The sequence below is a fragment of the Homalodisca vitripennis genome, chromosome 3 (assembly GCF_021130785.1).
Source record: "Homalodisca vitripennis isolate AUS2020 chromosome 3, UT_GWSS_2.1, whole genome shotgun sequence".
NCBI lineage: Eukaryota > Metazoa > Arthropoda > Insecta > Hemiptera > Cicadellidae > Homalodisca > Homalodisca vitripennis.
In genome coordinates this window covers 59662163-59675258 of record NC_060209.1, presented here as the reverse complement: position 1 = coordinate 59675258, position 13096 = coordinate 59662163, and the positions used below count along the sequence as shown (strand labels likewise).

The window sequence follows — 13096 nt, the reverse complement described above, 5'->3', positions numbered from 1 at the left end:
TAAGACATCCATTTAAATGTAGACATGTTTACTATTGTTAAGTCAAACCACATAGAGTGACATACATCATGATTTATGATTGAACTCGATGTAGAAGCTTCATGCAAACTATCAAGTCTATAGATCAGTTCGTTCACAAGATGTTATGAAGACAGGCAGACAGACAGAAATAAAATTTCTCCAGTTTCTCAAATGATAGGCTTTACCAATAAGAAACAATACCATTACCTACATGTTTAGGAATAGAGTCATTAGGTCCACAATCAAGATTATCTCTAAGGTACTTTAGTTCCTCTGTGGAGATGTGAGGATCGTCTTCCGGTTTGTCCTTCACCACAATCCACCAAACAGCACACCATATTAACCCGACTATACCTACAAACATTAAACATTATAATTAAATGCTATCATAAATATGATACGGTCTAAATTTTGTATGTTTGTGATACATACTTTGATTAGAATAGAATTTTGCTTCACTTAGACAAGTATGCTACAGTTTGAGATTTACAAAAACAGCTATAAAGTTAGTAAATTTGTTATTAATAAAAATTCTGTTAGTATTTTTTAGTTGTGTATATCGTTGCTTCCTTGTAAAATAGTCATCTTAATTATGTCAACATTGAAAATAAAATTATAAATTATCTCCCAAATTTCTTATCTGTTATTTCTATCTTATATATTAATCAATATTCTTTCTTATCTTATTTAAAAAAAGTAAAAATAAATTATGTCCTATTTTTCTGTCAAGATTTACATACCTTAATGATCAATTCCAGGACATCTGTTGTCTATTACACATAAACGGTCTGCCATAGCTCCAATGTTTTATCTTAAAGTAAAAATAAATCCTCAACTATTTTTCTCCGATTGTATTTGAACATCAGATGGTTGTTCATGACAATGTGGCGTGAGTGACATGTGTCATATCTGACTCCTTACAACAACCAAAACCTGGTTCAATGAAATAAATTCATAAAGCTGAGCCAGAGAACCTTCTTAGCCAGCAATTCTCTGGGTTTGTTTTGTTTAAGGTTTTATGTGTGTAGGATTCCAAACCTACACTTAGGAAATTAGTGAACTTAAAAAACGAAAGGAATATCAGTTGTTGAACTCACCTGTGACGTAGAAGATGTACGACCAGCCTAGGGTATTGATGATGAGGCGGAAAACTGGGTCATTGACTACAGTACCAAAATATCTGCCCGCGAAGGCGATGGTAACCAGGCGAGCCCGCTCCTGGGGAGGCGCCCATCGAGACCAGACGGCGATAATACTCGGGTAAGTGACACCCTGACACAGGCATGAAGATCAATTCACAGGAAATTATAGAAACTCATTTGGGGAGACTTATAACTAATTTGAACTATTTTATAAATTGGAAATGTGCTGTAAATTAAAAAACTATAGAGTCTTCTTTGTCTTTAAAACTTATTTTCCTGAATTCTTAGGGGTCGAAATATGGGGGTTTCGTTAAAACGAAGAATGTACGTTTCTCGGTTCAGCATCTCAGACGGGGGTGGTCTGTCTCACCCAGTATACTGGTATTGAGCAAACTCCCAACTTGATGGTGATTGTGGTGGTCAGGAGTGTGACATTTAGAAATGTACAAGATATAACTTAACCCCATTGGGTACTGAATGCAGGTACTATTTAAAATTTATGTTAGGTAATAAAATGGCATTTTCCTGGATCTTAAACGTTACATTTATGACTCTAACAATTATATTAAACACATTACAGCACAAAAATAATGTCTTTCTATTAAACTTAAATGAATAGTCCAGTGAAAATAATACGTAATTCAAAACTTGGTGGATACTCTCCAGACTCTGTCTTAACACCCGTGAGCCCTCACCTGACGTCTGGGGGTGGGCACGGACCAGGTGGTGAATCATGATATAAATGATGTCATTAGGGCGTTATTTGAATAATTTATTGCATATTATTGTAACAGAGTAACATAATTAACTTTTTTTTTTCGGATCCATCCATTTGATTTCATCGCAAGGTAATTTTTGTGACAAAGCCCAACCTTAAAAATTGTTTTCATCGACATACGACAAATAATTTTCTGGCTTGGTATCGGAAAAATATTTGAAATATCCGTTATTCGTTTTTACATATATTTTTATAGTGAGTGAGTTTTATATACACTGAGTTTATGTCAAATTATACTCACCAGTATGCACCCCTCTCCAGTATATTAGAACTGGTTAGGGGGTAAGCAGATGTATGCTTATCAACATTATTGGAAACCTGGCAACTTAGTAATAGAAGTGAGGTTTATATACAATCAGTTTATGTCAAATTATGAAATCGTTTATGGCAATGTTAGGATTTCACTTCAGTGTTAACAAACTGATAACAGTTTTTACAACATAAACTAATGTAACCTGACATACCTCAAAGAGACCCTCCATGAATCTGATGGCTATCAGTATGTTGGCCACGCCTATGTTGACCAGAAAAGGCGTAACAAGAGAAAAGAGTGCTGATAAGGCTACCGCCACACCGAACACTCGACTGCCCCCCAGACAGGCACCTAGCCACCCTCCTAGAATCTGAGTGGCGGCATTTCCGAAGTAGGGGGCGCGCAAAATATTGAATATTTCCATGATATTCCAGGTGATGTCTACTTTCTGAAATCATAAACAACCAAAAAATGATTTATAACTAGATACATATTTATATAAGTACTTGTGTCAATTTGTTATGGAATGGTTTAATTACAGTATCACACATTAAATTGTTACTGATCCTATTGTAAAATTGTAAAAATATTTTAATAACTTTTGTGATACAATAATACGGAAATACACGTTATGCTAATAAATTGACATCCTCCACTATTGCATTATACATCATACATAAAATCTATTTTAGATCTTTGTTGCGTATGATTGAAAATCTAATTAAAATGTCAGTAATAAACTTTTCTGTAAGGTGGCAAAAGATCCAATTCGTATAGCAAAAAGAAATGTCTAAAAATGGTTTGAAGGAGCCCTTTGGAATGAATCATGAGTATTTTGCCAAGTAACAATCTTACAGTTTAAATCCGGATAAAAAAGGCAAGTGCCTATTTTATAAATTATTCCTAAGCCTGAAGATTAGCCACCTAACAATCCTGCAACGCAAATCCAAACGATCAAAGACTAGTACCCATCTTACCGTTTATTGCTCAATCTGAAGGCTACCTAACTAACAACCCCGGAACGTAAATCCGAAAAAACAAAGACCAGTACCTAACTTATCATTTATTCCACAGTCTGAAGATTAGCCAAATAACAATCCCGTAATGCAAATCTGGACAAAACACCTTACCTTATTGTTGATTGCTCAGTTAGAAAATGAACCAACTAACAACCATCCCGTAATATAAAGCCAGACAAGAGAGAAATAGTACATATCATACCATTCATTCCTCAATCTGAATATTAGCCAACTAATAATCCCGCAATGTAAATCTGGACAAAAGAGGACCAGTTATCCTATAATTCCTCAATCCAAATCTCATATAATGAAGAGTTTGAATATCTGTAATACAACTTACATCTCGACCCAAAGTTATATAGTATCTTATAGTAATATAGCCAGCTCTAATTTCATAACATGGCCTGTACAGTGCAGATTCTCTATAGCCATCATGCGAATTATATCTCGTTCCAAAGCTGTATAGGATACTTTTATTTTAATCTAAGGCCCATAAAGCGGATTGTACTCCTCCAGTTTTACTCTATTGCTTTCTTTAAACTTTTTTCAAAAAGGCCATGAAACATAATTCGAAGACTTCAACATTTAAGAATGTTCCTGGAGCTTCTATCCTTAAATATCTCTAAACATCCTCTTCCTTTTTAAGAAAAGAATCCTGTCTCACACATATTTAATTTCGTACCTCAACATAGGACACTACAAAATTGTATCTCCATCACTGGTTGTGATGGCTGATGGCTCACCTCCACAACTGTTCCGTTGCCCAGGGTGACATTGTAAGGAGTCATCATGGTGTTAATAGCGTGCATGAAGTTCACCCTGAGACTGCTCACGTTTAAGAAACCCAGGAACGCGAGGAATGTTACTAGGTGACGTCTTCTCTTCCAGAACATACATCTGTGTCCCTTGTGACTGCAATACAATTTAATTAAATTGTGTTAAAGTAATATACCTTAAAAATAAAAAAATATTTTTATTCACAAGCTGAGATGCCGGTTTAACTTGTAATGTATTTTAAAACTTTGATATTTGCACTGTTCCAAAATATGGTAAACATAATCAATACTCATATCATCGGAAATCGAAGATCAACACTAGAAAATATGATCAACCTCCTCCGCTCTTAAGCAGCTCACGGACCCGGGATTATCACTTGATCACAGGATCAACGACAGGTATTCGCAAGCCCGTATTTAGGCACGTGCTATTCTGCGCTCACGCATACATTGGCAAAATTTGTGGAGAGGGGTGTTTTAAATATAATTGTTCATATCTATAATAAAATGTTTATAAGGCGTTAAAATAAATTCAAATACGTTCTGTTATATTACTCAAGGATCATACCATTATAAGGTTGTTTCAAATAGAACGGCGCGCGCATCGAAACGTAAATAGGTGTTTGTATGTTCTAGATGTTCTAGCGCCGCTTTCCACCCTAATACTTTCGGATAACAAAGTATAGATACCCGATTTTGATCATTAACCACGAACCGACGAATAAATGTACATTAACGGGAGTCACATTAAAATTTTACTTGTTTATTTCTGATTAATACATTTAGAGCAGATAATTTACAAGGAATGACATTTACTTGTTACTATCGGAAGAGCTAAGGAGTTATAACGACTTGGATTGTAGATATTAATATTCAGACATCCAAGACGATATAAAATATTTTTTGATTAGTAAGCTCCGAGTGAATATTCAGTAAAATTTATTATTAGATTTTTAAACTATTAAATATTATCTGGTTTGTCTTAAGGGGAGATGTACGCCTATATTGTAAAAAAAATCAATATTTTTTTTATATTTTTATCTTAAAGTATAGATCTTTCTGAGTTCAGTGATATATAATACATATATATTTGGGTTATATTTATAAGCTAAAAAAAAATTATAAACATTCTAGTCGGGCGCACGGATCCGTGGTCCGACGTATCGAAGACGTTCTGAACGATAGGATACTGTTTTGAGCATTTTAATATACATAATTTGCACTTTTTAATAATACTTAATATTATTTTAATATTATTTTCACCAGACCTGCTTAAAAAATGTCTCCATGGTCAAACACAGAATGTAAACGAAAGTTTTAATTCTGTGTTGTGGACGCGTATACCTAAATTAAATGTTGTAGGCCTGCAAACACTAAGATTTGGTGTTTTTGACAGTATTATTACTTTTAATGAAGGAAGTCAAGGCAGAATAAAAGTGCTTAATGATCTAGGTATAAAGCTAGGCCAAAACTGTGTTTATACACTACGTCAGATTGATGAGGACCGAGTGAGGAAAGCCGAAAAAGCTGGTGAAGAAGAGACAAAGCAAGCTAGGAAACGGGCAAGAATGGTGAGGAAGAAACTAATTGATGATGATAAGGCCAAGGAACAAGACTATGAAGCAGGGATGTTTTAAAAGGTACTTTTCAATCATATTTTTGTATACATAAAAGTGTTTTGTGAATTACCGAAAAGTTACTTTTTTGACATAAATGTTCCTCTTTCTCAGGAACTAGTTGTCCAATCTTCATGAAATTTATATCATATATATATAACGTACCTATTCATACAAGCCCTGCCACTTTCATAAGTCTAGATCAAAATAAAAAAAAATAAAAATTTTTTTAAAAACAAATAATTGAAAAAAATATTGAGTATCCTTAAAAAATTTCTAAAGCCAAAAATATTAATTGGAAATCTTTAAAAGTGGCAGGGCTTGTGTATAATAGTATGTTTTAGAAGTGCTAAAAATTTCAATTCGTTAGGTATCATAGTTCTTGAGAAAAAGGAACATAAATATTTGAAAATTAACATGAGCTGGTATAGGGCGTACATCTCCCCTTAAATAAAAATCAAAGAAATTAAAATAATGGATTTATTTTAAACAGGCAAATTAATAAGTTCAATGTTTCAGAATTTTCATCACTCTGTTTTCTACAAAGAATTGACAAACCGTTTAGTAATTTTAAAAGGTCCTTTGGCAAGAAATAAAAATATTAATCAAATATATCAAACTAAAAATCAGAGCTCTCTTCTGAAATAAAATAATAAAGTTTTCAAATAAAAATCAGATACCACTTGGAAATCACTAAAATAAAAATGTTCCCTTCTAAGTTCACTCAAAATTCAAAATCAAACTTCACTTTCCACTAGTTGTACCTTAACTTTCAAGTCTTTGCAATTCAGATACAACTCTCTCAAACACTCTCTAATTAATGTTCAATTAATTTCCAACTAATAATTCACAATAAAACATTTCCAATTAAATATTTATAAATTACTACATTTCCGAATTTCAATTAAATTTATTAAAAAAGTTCAATTTTAATTCAGTTTTCTTGCAAGTAACAAAATGTAACTTGTATGATTCTATTGTGCTCTATTGTTCATCGAGAATCAGTTATTCAGATTGCTCTGTAGTTTCTATGAATATAATTTTTCCTATAAAAAAGACAAAAAAAAAAATAATGTAATATATGATCTGGAAGACTATTTCAATATACAATAAATTTGTGCTTACCTCAAAATCCCTCGCGGAAAAAATTTAGAAACACGGCGCACTGTAATCAACTTAATTCACGATAAATTACCAAAAGAAGGGCGAAAATTATGACCTGGCGGTTTTATAGTTCCTCTTCCTCCCTTTCGGATGGACATCCGCGGCGTTCTCTCATTGGCCCAGCCATATCCAACTCAAGAGCAATAGCCCTGTCAGATCTGACGTAACTGCAGTACAAGACAAGTTCTGATCAATTCAAGGCAGTGAACCGCTTTCCTAATAATTTAAAGTTACTAGAACTAACTTGCCAAAGGATTACATATTCGTTTTTTATCCTAACTTCTCACAATCTAATTAAAATTAAATCCCAATATTTCTTTCCCAAATTTTCATTTAATTTAAGTTTTAATTAAAAAATCAACCAATGTAGCTATAAAAAAGCTACAGCGGTAAAGGTTGGGCACTTTCCAACCAAACTGCAATTTTCAAATCTCATAAATCGAAACCTTGTGATCCGACTACGATAAAATGTTTATAAAAATGTTTGCAAGTGTACTATTTTTGAGTATGTAATTTTAGAATGTTTTAGCGTCGAATAAAATTTGTTCTTAAATTGCAAGAGCAAGTGATGTATGACATCCAACGCTTACAGATGTGGCAGGATCGTTAGCCTCCAATCAAGAGCTCACCATGGTTCAAGTACAACTGGCAGCGAATAGACTATTGCTTACGGACTCTTTAATTGTTATTTACCTCCTTGAAATAGTTAATTGAATCTCTGGCAGAGAGCGTATCTACATATTGCGTTTGAACTTATCCAGAAGAGTATGAAACAAGAAGAGACTGCTCATTCTACTATCAAATACACGGGCTCTCTGTAGTTTGCAGGAGGGGCCCCTCCATCCCCACTCTTTCTCTCCGAGGTTTATGATCAGCCTATGTACAGTAGGTGGACCACGAGGAGCTCGTCGACAGCGGCATCTTGCGTCACTCACATGTGGACTCATTGCCAATCTCAAGCAAATAATTCCCCTGTTTTCCCGCATAAGTGAGTCGCAACTGAAGGAATCCATGGGAAGATAATATCGAGATTGTATTGTTTTGGTCTCGAGCTCCTAAAGCTGATATTTAGTACGCGGATATTTTGTTCTCTGAACTAAATATACGTTAGGATCGACATTTTCTGTGTACAAAAGTGTACTTATCCAGTAAGACAAACCGTTTATATTAAGATAGTAAATATATAAAAATGTTATTAATTATGTCGTTACAATATGTTCTGATCCTAATATTATTTTAATATTCTATTTCCATAACAATATATTTCCAGCATGCTTACGCCTCATTAATATTAAATTCCTGGAACGGACTCGTTAAGAAATACTCTCTTTTCCATACTATGAGAATTAAATTTCACTTATACATATTACAAGAATCAACTTAAAGAACACATACTTACCTGCGGCTTGGAGGGTTATACATGGTGCGCGAACAGACACCGACTGTGTTGTGTACTTGTCGGTCGCTCAGAGATAGGCGGTGCGTAACGTATTAGTGTTAGTAACTGTTATCCGGTGTAACCTATTAACGAGATAACCCGCTACCAGCAACACCCTGTTATTTCAGTCACATCTGGGCTGTATTGTACACCCGACACAACGCACTGGTAATAGTCATATTAAAACGTTTTAGCTGGAATTGGAGTTCTTATAGCACCTTTTTGGTGCAATGTTACTCAGTAACAAATAACAACCAAGGCGAGTATCGTGCAAGGAATGATACTGGGAAGGGACCAGTTTTAACTTTGTGTTACCAGTTTTAAAATTACGTTACTGAGAAAACAATAATGGAGTGAGCAGATTATCAAATATACCGATTTATTTATCGAAATAAAAAACGTATTGTCGAACATTTTCTGAAGTTTTTATTATCAGCTTATCATAAAAATATCTTATTTCAAAAATAGTCCCTAGTTAACAAAAATGAACTCCTTTGTGTTATAAACGGATATTATATATATATATATATATATATATATATATATATATATATATATATATTTATATAATTAAAACAAATAAAACCACATGGTTTATTTGTTTTGGAAACCATGCTGATTTGTAAAAAATATTTTATTTTCTTCCAGGTATTTATTGAAATAGTTTTATTCTTCTTTTATTCATAACCGATAAAATTGCTACAGACCAACAGTTTTATGCTGTGTTTAGATGCAGACATAAAAATGGTCTTATAACACTAAGATTGTCTGAGAGATTTCTTATTTATATATGTTAAACGTATAACGTTGCATATTACTTCACAAACCCTTTCCTGCGCTATTTGAATATGCAAAATAAATGGCATGTATGCATCATTTTTCCATATACATAATTCCTCCTTGTAGAAAGCTCTTATCCAAGTTATGAACAGATTAATATGTTGAGTAGGAATTTAATTTCATGAACTACGATTGAATATAGTAATACTAGGTAAGAATTTACTTCCTTAATATTTTGGGATTAGGAAGTATTTCAGTTGAAATATTAATACTCCAGTTGAAGTACATGTGGAATATATATGTCATGGAACGGAGGGACAGTGTGGAGTACTGGATTGCAGTTTCTCTGAATATTCGCAAACCTCACTCATAATATGGGGAGCATTTCATTTTATCATAGTTTTAAGTATCGATCCAATATAAAGTCTGTTTGACATAACATGGACACCTGTACAGAAATAGACAAGGTTCATTACCTTAATTAAATGAATTAAATAAAGTTAGGCTACTAAATGTTATGTTTTAATTTATAAAAATCTTCATCCTTATGCCTAATTATGGGTGAAAATATGCAAGAATGGAATTAAAAATATGAGTCTCTAATACAAAAAAGTCAATTTTAAAAACATGTAATGAAATTAAGGAACTAAAAAGTAACAAGTACTTTTAATTAAACATTTTTTTTTTCAAAACCAGTAACACAAAGTTTTGAAAGCGGTGACAAATTTTAAATATAATCTGAAGTGATGATGTGATTCTAACGAAATCAGAGTCGTTTAGTTATATAAAGCACGTTTAAAAGAATGTATTTTTTATAATATGGTCTTGTGAATTAATTGCTGTCATTTAATTATTTCGATTACAAGGCGTATTAAATACCTGTATTTATGATTCATACTTTCATTGAGGGCAAAACGTCCTATATACATAAACACATAGTATACTAGTGACTGTAATTGTACATTCCCTACATAATAGCTAATACAGTGTAGCTATTGATATTCAATTATTTAATTTGTTATACCTATTATGTGAAGTACTAAGCCGTGTGAATTTTCCTTTTGTTGTATTCATATTGAAAAACTCATTTTTAATATTTTGTATTTCCATTAGTTAAATAAATGAATTTCGCGTCATATATTATGTCCTGACATAAATTCGAAGCGAAAAACGAAGCATTTTAGTCATACTTTCATCTAGTATTTTATTGATGTTTGGATCCTTTTGAACATTTATCAAAATATCCAACTATGTTTCGGAACAGTAGTTGCGCACTTTAGATATTGCTTTTTTACGTAGTTTTAAGTATAAAATTGGAATTAGAGTTAAGTAACAAACATAACCAACAGTTTAATTATAACCCATCATACAGAATCAGATGACATTGCTTCGTTGTGGGAGTGATAGGCTCTCTGATTCTGGGGTAGGTGCAGGTGGAGCCCAACGCTGTCTCTCTCATGAAGAGAATGCCCAGTAGAAGAGTGATGCCAAGAGATGGACGGCGATTATTATGTAGAACAATAACTGCCACTGCTCCAAAATCTACGGTAAACACATCCAAATATTCTAAGAGTACAATTGGGGGAACTGGGCATAGACAGATACTCAATATGTTCTAAAGAAAGAATAACAATTACAAGAGAACATACGTGTATTAGGAGGATGATTTAGGGTGAAGAAAGGTTTGATATGAAATTGATGATAAGACATTTGAAGGATGAAGGAGTACTGGAAGGGTGCTTATTTGAGTTACTTTAGCAAATATTTTTCTGTTAATGCATACATAATAATAATTTCGTTTATCTTTATTACTTCCAGATTAAGTTTTTGTTAACTTATTATGAGAAGTGTTTCCTTAGATACTATAAAATATTTTATATATATAAATTACAAATAAGATGTACTCGTATATTCGAGGTGATCCTAGTTCTGGGCTTGCATGATCGATACATCATTACTATCATCTAGGTTTTATGTTTAACATTGCAACAAAGTAACTTTGACATAATTAAAATCTTGAAATATTTCTGCCTCCCTGTGGAGAACCATTTTCAGTCAACTGATGTTAAACCAAAACTGCCAGAGATATACATTTCCTTTTATAGGTCAGTTAAAGGGCAGGTATATCTTTATTAACTGTACTTAAACAATCAACAATCATGAAGGAGGAGGATCTCTTCTTATTGGAATATCAATTTTCTATTATTTAAAAAAACAAATAGGCTACACAAATTATTGGAGAATTGTGAGTTTTCTTTTGTAAAATAATAGAAAATCAACAATCAGTATGAGAAGACTGTGATAAATTTTGTCTCCTAATCAGGCTGAAAGCCTTTTAATAATTTGACTTTCCTTATTACAGTTTAGTCATCGTTCGTTATTTATACGGTTTTCTTATTACCCTAGAATAATAGTATGGAATTTTTGCAAGTACTTCTGTTTTATAGATAACATATCTGTGATGGGAAGGATTGATTCAATGTGAATGTTGAGTTTAGATCCAGTTCACCGTACTCTTAGTCCAGTGTCTGAAATCCACTGGACCAGGAATTGTCCGGGACAGCATCAGACTTCAGACGCTGCACTAAGAGGAAGGTGGACTGGACCTAACTCAACATTCGTATATAATCAACCCTTCCCACTCTAACTTCATTATGTGTAGGAGACATGGCAGCTCCACTCAGCTTTGGGTTTGTGTCTATTTGTAGTGAAACATCCTAGTGAACATATTTGTGCACCAATGAAAATATCTTTTCTCATAGATTACACAATATTTTGTAGTCTCTGATGTCGAAACGAAGTAAGTGTTAGTTGTGGTTCTGTAGTGTCTGTTGCGTTGTCTTCAGAAGAACATGAGTCCAGATTCCAGATGTCGAGTCTGCGACAGCGTCAGATTTTAGACGCTACACTGAATATTCTTATTTGTATTTTATCAAATTCTATTGCGTGGTTAGTTTTATAACCTATGTTCTACTATAGCCGAGATTTTCATACCCTGACGTTGTGTACTACTAATGTGACTAACTGGAGGAGATGTTGAACTTGTAGTATCCCCAATGTAGCGAATGTAACTTGCGGATAAACGGAAAAGTTTAGGTGATACACGAATTAATTTAACTATAGCATACTAAACGTAAAGCCTAAATTACTCTTTTATTTTATTCTCGCTTTTGTACTTCTTTAAAGCAAATGTTTGTGATTTGGTGTACTACAGTTATATAAACTGTTTTATATGTTTTTACAATAATGCATGATTAATTCAAAATAATCATAAAATAGGATAGAGAGAATAACTAACCCTATCTTTGAGGATGTATTCATTAAGAAATGGACTCAGAAAGCCTATAACACATGCAAATGTGTTGGAAAGTCCCATTAGAACACTGGCATGCTGAGGCGCTATGTCCAGGTGATTTACACTGAAACACAAACACAAATTTTAGCCTTCTGAACAATCCTCAAGTAAAATAAATATCTACTTTGTCATCTTACAACAATAAAAATACATAATACGACATTAAACACTAAATTAGTGATATATATTACGCTTAACTTACAATATAATATTAACTTTATGAACACTGAACCAAATACTAGTTTAGTTGAGTTTAGTATCTTACACTAAGGTGGTAATCGAAGACAGAGAATAATTGCCAATCTTCATCAGAGTACGCTGCACAGGGGTGCCGACTTATAACACATATTGTGAGAGTACATATTGGGATCTTACCCCAGGAAAGTTTCTTATTTAAAAATGAGTGAGTTTTGACATTTTAGAATCGTGTGATCAACGTTTATAACTCGACACTCAGGGAAACTGAACAGCATGACAATTTTAGGGTTTGAGAAAAGAAACAAAACACATACATGCTTGGCATTTTCGTAAATAGAAACTTGAATTAACAGTAATAATTATGCTTACATAGAGTTGGGGAGCAGAATAAATAGTTCGTAAAAGACTGAAATAATATTGAAATATAGAATAAATAAAGAATATAATATAAAAAACTGTCGTGAAAAGAATAAAACATTAAATACTGCGCGTAACACCTCTCTCTCTCTCTCTCTCTCTCTCTCTCTCTCTCTCTCTCTCTCTCTCTCTCTCTCCT

At 33.1% G+C, this 13096-nt stretch overlaps 1 protein-coding gene across 2 annotated transcripts in view; it reads right to left on the bottom strand.

Annotated features, from left to right (window-relative positions):
- The window catches only part of LOC124356963 (vesicular glutamate transporter 1-like), a 29893-nt gene extending 16853 nt beyond the window's left edge, over positions 1-13040 (bottom strand). For both annotated transcript variants that reach the window (XM_046808301.1, XM_046808303.1), the window contains exons 1-6: positions 12286-13040; positions 10358-10529; positions 3957-4125; positions 2406-2642; positions 1119-1293; positions 233-375 (exon numbers count right to left, since the gene is read on the bottom strand). In XM_046808301.1, coding sequence (XP_046664257.1) covers positions 233-375; positions 1119-1293; positions 2406-2642; positions 3957-4125; positions 10358-10446 — 813 coding nt within the window. In that variant the 5' untranslated portion in view covers positions 10447-10529; positions 12286-13040. The remainder of the gene's footprint in view (positions 1-232; positions 376-1118; positions 1294-2405; positions 2643-3956; positions 4126-10357; positions 10530-12285) is intronic.
- Between the last annotated feature and the right edge of the window lie 56 nt (positions 13041-13096).